Source organism: Crocodylus porosus, unplaced genomic scaffold, assembly GCF_001723895.1.
Source record: "Crocodylus porosus isolate Cpor-Errol unplaced genomic scaffold, CroPor_comp1, whole genome shotgun sequence".
Lineage (NCBI taxonomy): Eukaryota > Metazoa > Chordata > Crocodylia > Crocodylidae > Crocodylus > Crocodylus porosus.
The window spans coordinates 47,031,643-47,035,074 of record NW_017728931.1 but is presented as its reverse complement, the minus strand read 5'-3'; the positions used below and the strand labels follow the sequence as shown (position 1 = coordinate 47,035,074).

General features: G+C 44.3%; 1 protein-coding gene across 1 annotated transcript in view; it reads right to left on the bottom strand.

Moving 5' to 3' along the window:
- POLR3B (RNA polymerase III subunit B) overlaps window positions 1-3,432 on the bottom strand; it is a 132,874-nt gene that overhangs the window by 101,451 nt on the left and 27,991 nt on the right. The window contains exon 8 of the mRNA XM_019543900.1: window positions 71-221. Coding sequence (XP_019399445.1) covers window positions 71-221 — 151 coding nt within the window. The remainder of the gene's footprint in view (window positions 1-70; window positions 222-3,432) is intronic.

Here is a 3,432-nt window from a genome sequence, read left to right as displayed (position 1 = left end):
GCAATATCGCCGAGGTATGCCTGTAGTAATATATCCAAGACACACATGTGGCTGCAGTAATTCCCCATACCTGGTAACAGAGGCTCCAACTGTCCCTTTTCTATCAGCTTCCACAATGATCCTGTTTTTGGACAACTGCTCTTGAATGAGAATGACTTTCTCTACACCCTTAACAATGAAGTAGCCACCTATAAACAGAAAAAAAAAGGATGTACTTCCTCCTTCAAAATTTTATGAACACAGAAATAATTTAGAAAACAAAATTACAAGTGATTTCTTATTCAAAGACAATTATATACGAGGAAAAAACATGGGAACTATTATTCACCTTTCACCCAAGTGAACCATCTTCTAAGTGAGTGATAAAGAAATTTCATTAGAATTGGTAGGAATCTCACCTTTGAGATTTACCTGGGAAATATCCATATCGCCTGAAGTGCTACATTTTGTGACTACTTCAAAGCCCATTACAATTCAACCCACTACAAAACATTAGTCTGTCTGCACCTTTTGGCCCCTGACAGATTAAAACAATGATGCAATTGGGATTGGAGCAATTTTACTTCCCATCTAAAACATCACACTTCCTACCTACCATACCACAAATGGATGGCAGATGGCACAAGGTTTAGGACAGGGCATAAAATTCCTTGGATCCCAATCAGGCTACTGTGGTTCTGCTCCCATCTTAAGTCTGCATATCAGGTAGGGGGTGGCTCTGTCCTGAACTCGGGACTGCCAACAGCCCCTCCAGCAGATTCAAGACCACAGGCAGCCCCGAGGCCTGTTCAAGACTGGGGGCCAAGTCTAACAATCAGCTGACTGTCAGACCCAGTCGCAGGGCCAGTTTGAGACCCCAGGTTATCCAGGGCCAGGTCCAACCAGCAGCAGACCTTAAACTGGTCCTGGGACAGCCCCACGATCACCCAGCTGCACATACTGTTTTTAGACATCCTGAGGCATCTAAAACATGATGTAGTTAGCCTGGCTCCCTGCAACCTGACATTTTAAAGTTCTCTGCAAGGGCTCAGGGCAAGACAGGAAAGACTGCTGGGCTCAAGGGTTACCAGGTTCCCAGTAGAGGGAGACCCTTGGCTTCCCCAGCAACCAAATATGCACTGGGGCCAGGACTGTCCCAGTCCATGTGCCGACCCCCATCCTAATGTCAATCCTGACAACCAAGTGATCGTCAGGTTTGGCAGACAGGTGGCTGGTGAGCAGTGCACCCTGGGATGCTAGAGGACCCAGCAAAGACCCATCACCCAGTGTGTGGCATGCCACATGTTTGAATTGAAACTTGATAGAAACCAGCTATAAAATAGTTCCACATTTTTCAAGCAACATCTTAGTGGCAGGTTGACCATTTTTAATGTGTGATAATTACTAAATAAGAGAAGCATACCATTTATTGCGCAATTAACCAGTTAATTGCACAATAAATGTAATGTGCATCGGGGGGCTTTAGGCACAGTACCACAGGATGCCAATAGAGAACTCAAAGGCAGACAGAATCATAGAATTAATGAGTTGGAAGGGACCTAGACAGATTGAGTCCGACCCCCTGCCATGGGCGGGAAGGAGCACTGGGGGTGGGAGGGGTCATAAGACCCCAGTCAAGTGCCTATCCAGTCTCCTCTGGAAGATTTCCAGGGAAGGTGAGAGCACCACCTCTCCGGGAAGCCTATTCCAGGCTCTGGCCACCCTTACAGTGAAAAGATAGGAAACCATTACTAAAAATATAATTAAATCAAAATGGTATTACTAAATTGTTGGCATTGCAAACTGAGCTGAAGATATCATTTGCTAAAGGAACATATGATTAAAACATCTCGATTAAGAAGAACTGATCAGTTGAGATGCTTGGTCCTTTGCCATAGTGGGCTCATGTTAAGATGCAACTAGGGAAAGCAGTGCATCTACACATTCCCTTTCTCCAAGGCAAAGGGAAGCAGTTAGGATATCGACAAATGTACTTTCGGAACAGTTTTAAAGAAGGGGAGCTGCTGATTCAGAATTAACAGCAGCTGTACTCTCTCAGTTGCACAAGCTGGAACCAACATAAATGTAGCAAAATTACTTGAACTTGAACCCTGGAGGAAGCAGAGTTAAAGCTAGAGCTTCTTTGCTCCATTTATATCGTTCCCAGCTTGCACACACACAAATGTTTGAATGTTACAGCAACTGCACAGTCCAGACAGCACACCCTATGAAACTGCTTCAAATGTACAATTTGACTATATCCATATCTCCTTGGGGGTGGAAATCAGACTACATTACAAATGGATGGGATATTTATTAGGCCCGTGCGAACTGGGAAGTATTCAGATTCAGCTGGTTTGGAGGCCAGTGATTCAATTCAGAGGTTCGGGTCACTGCCCCAAATCCATTTGGCCAAATCGGCTTCAAAGATTTGGCGCTGATTTGGAGAGATTTAGTGATTTGGCCATAGACTATACTGGGGAATCACTGAAATACCTATAACTGTCATTTTTTGGCATATTTGGATGAAAACAGCAGGGATGGTAGGCCCTTCTGAGGGCATGAGGTCTGCCAAGCTTCAAGGAGATAGGTGCAGGGGTTTCTGTGAAAGAGCACCCCAAGGTTCTGAAAGCAAAACTTGTGTCATGTCTGCTAAGGGGTATAGGTTGTAGCCGTGTTGGTCTAAGGACATAGGCAGACAAGGTGCTTAGGATCAATCTAATATCTTTAATTAGACCAGCTAACTAGTTGGAGAGACATATCTTAGCAAGCTTTCAGGTTTAAAAACCCTTCACTAGTTGGTGTGTGCGCTCTTCCTGGATGGAATGAATAGTAAAAAAGCCAGAAGCTGGTATGTATGCAAGCAAACAAGTCAGTGAAAATGTAAATTGAGGTGTCAGGGGGTGAGAAACAGGCTGGGAGGAGGTGGGGCAAATGAGATGTAGCAGGTAAAAGTGGAGAGGTACTTGGGGAGTCAGATGTTAGGCAGGGTATAGTATGTCATAAATCCAATGCCTATACTGCATTCACGAGCTTTGGTATGTAGGAGGTGAGTGAAGTGAAGTATGTGGTTTCTATGTCCCTCCCCCAGAGCACTGCGATTGGAAGGGAACTCAGAGAAAGATCAGAGTCACTGGCCAGCTACAGATGTCAGTCTTTCCCCCCCTGTTTCCCCTTCCTCTTTTCAGTTTCTGCTTTCCCACAAGATTGCCTTTCAAATCACCAAACCGATTCTGATGCTTCAAATTGATTTGGAGGTTTTTATGGGTCTCCCAATTCGATTCAGATTAGATGATTTGGCCTCCGAATCGGGCTAAGCCTTCTCTGAATCGAATTAGTGACCGAAGCTTTGCACACCCTTAATAATTATCTTATTAAACCCTATTTTTATAATATGCCTCTGAAAGAGCAAAACAAATGCATACCACCTGTGCAGCACTGAAAAAAAAAAAA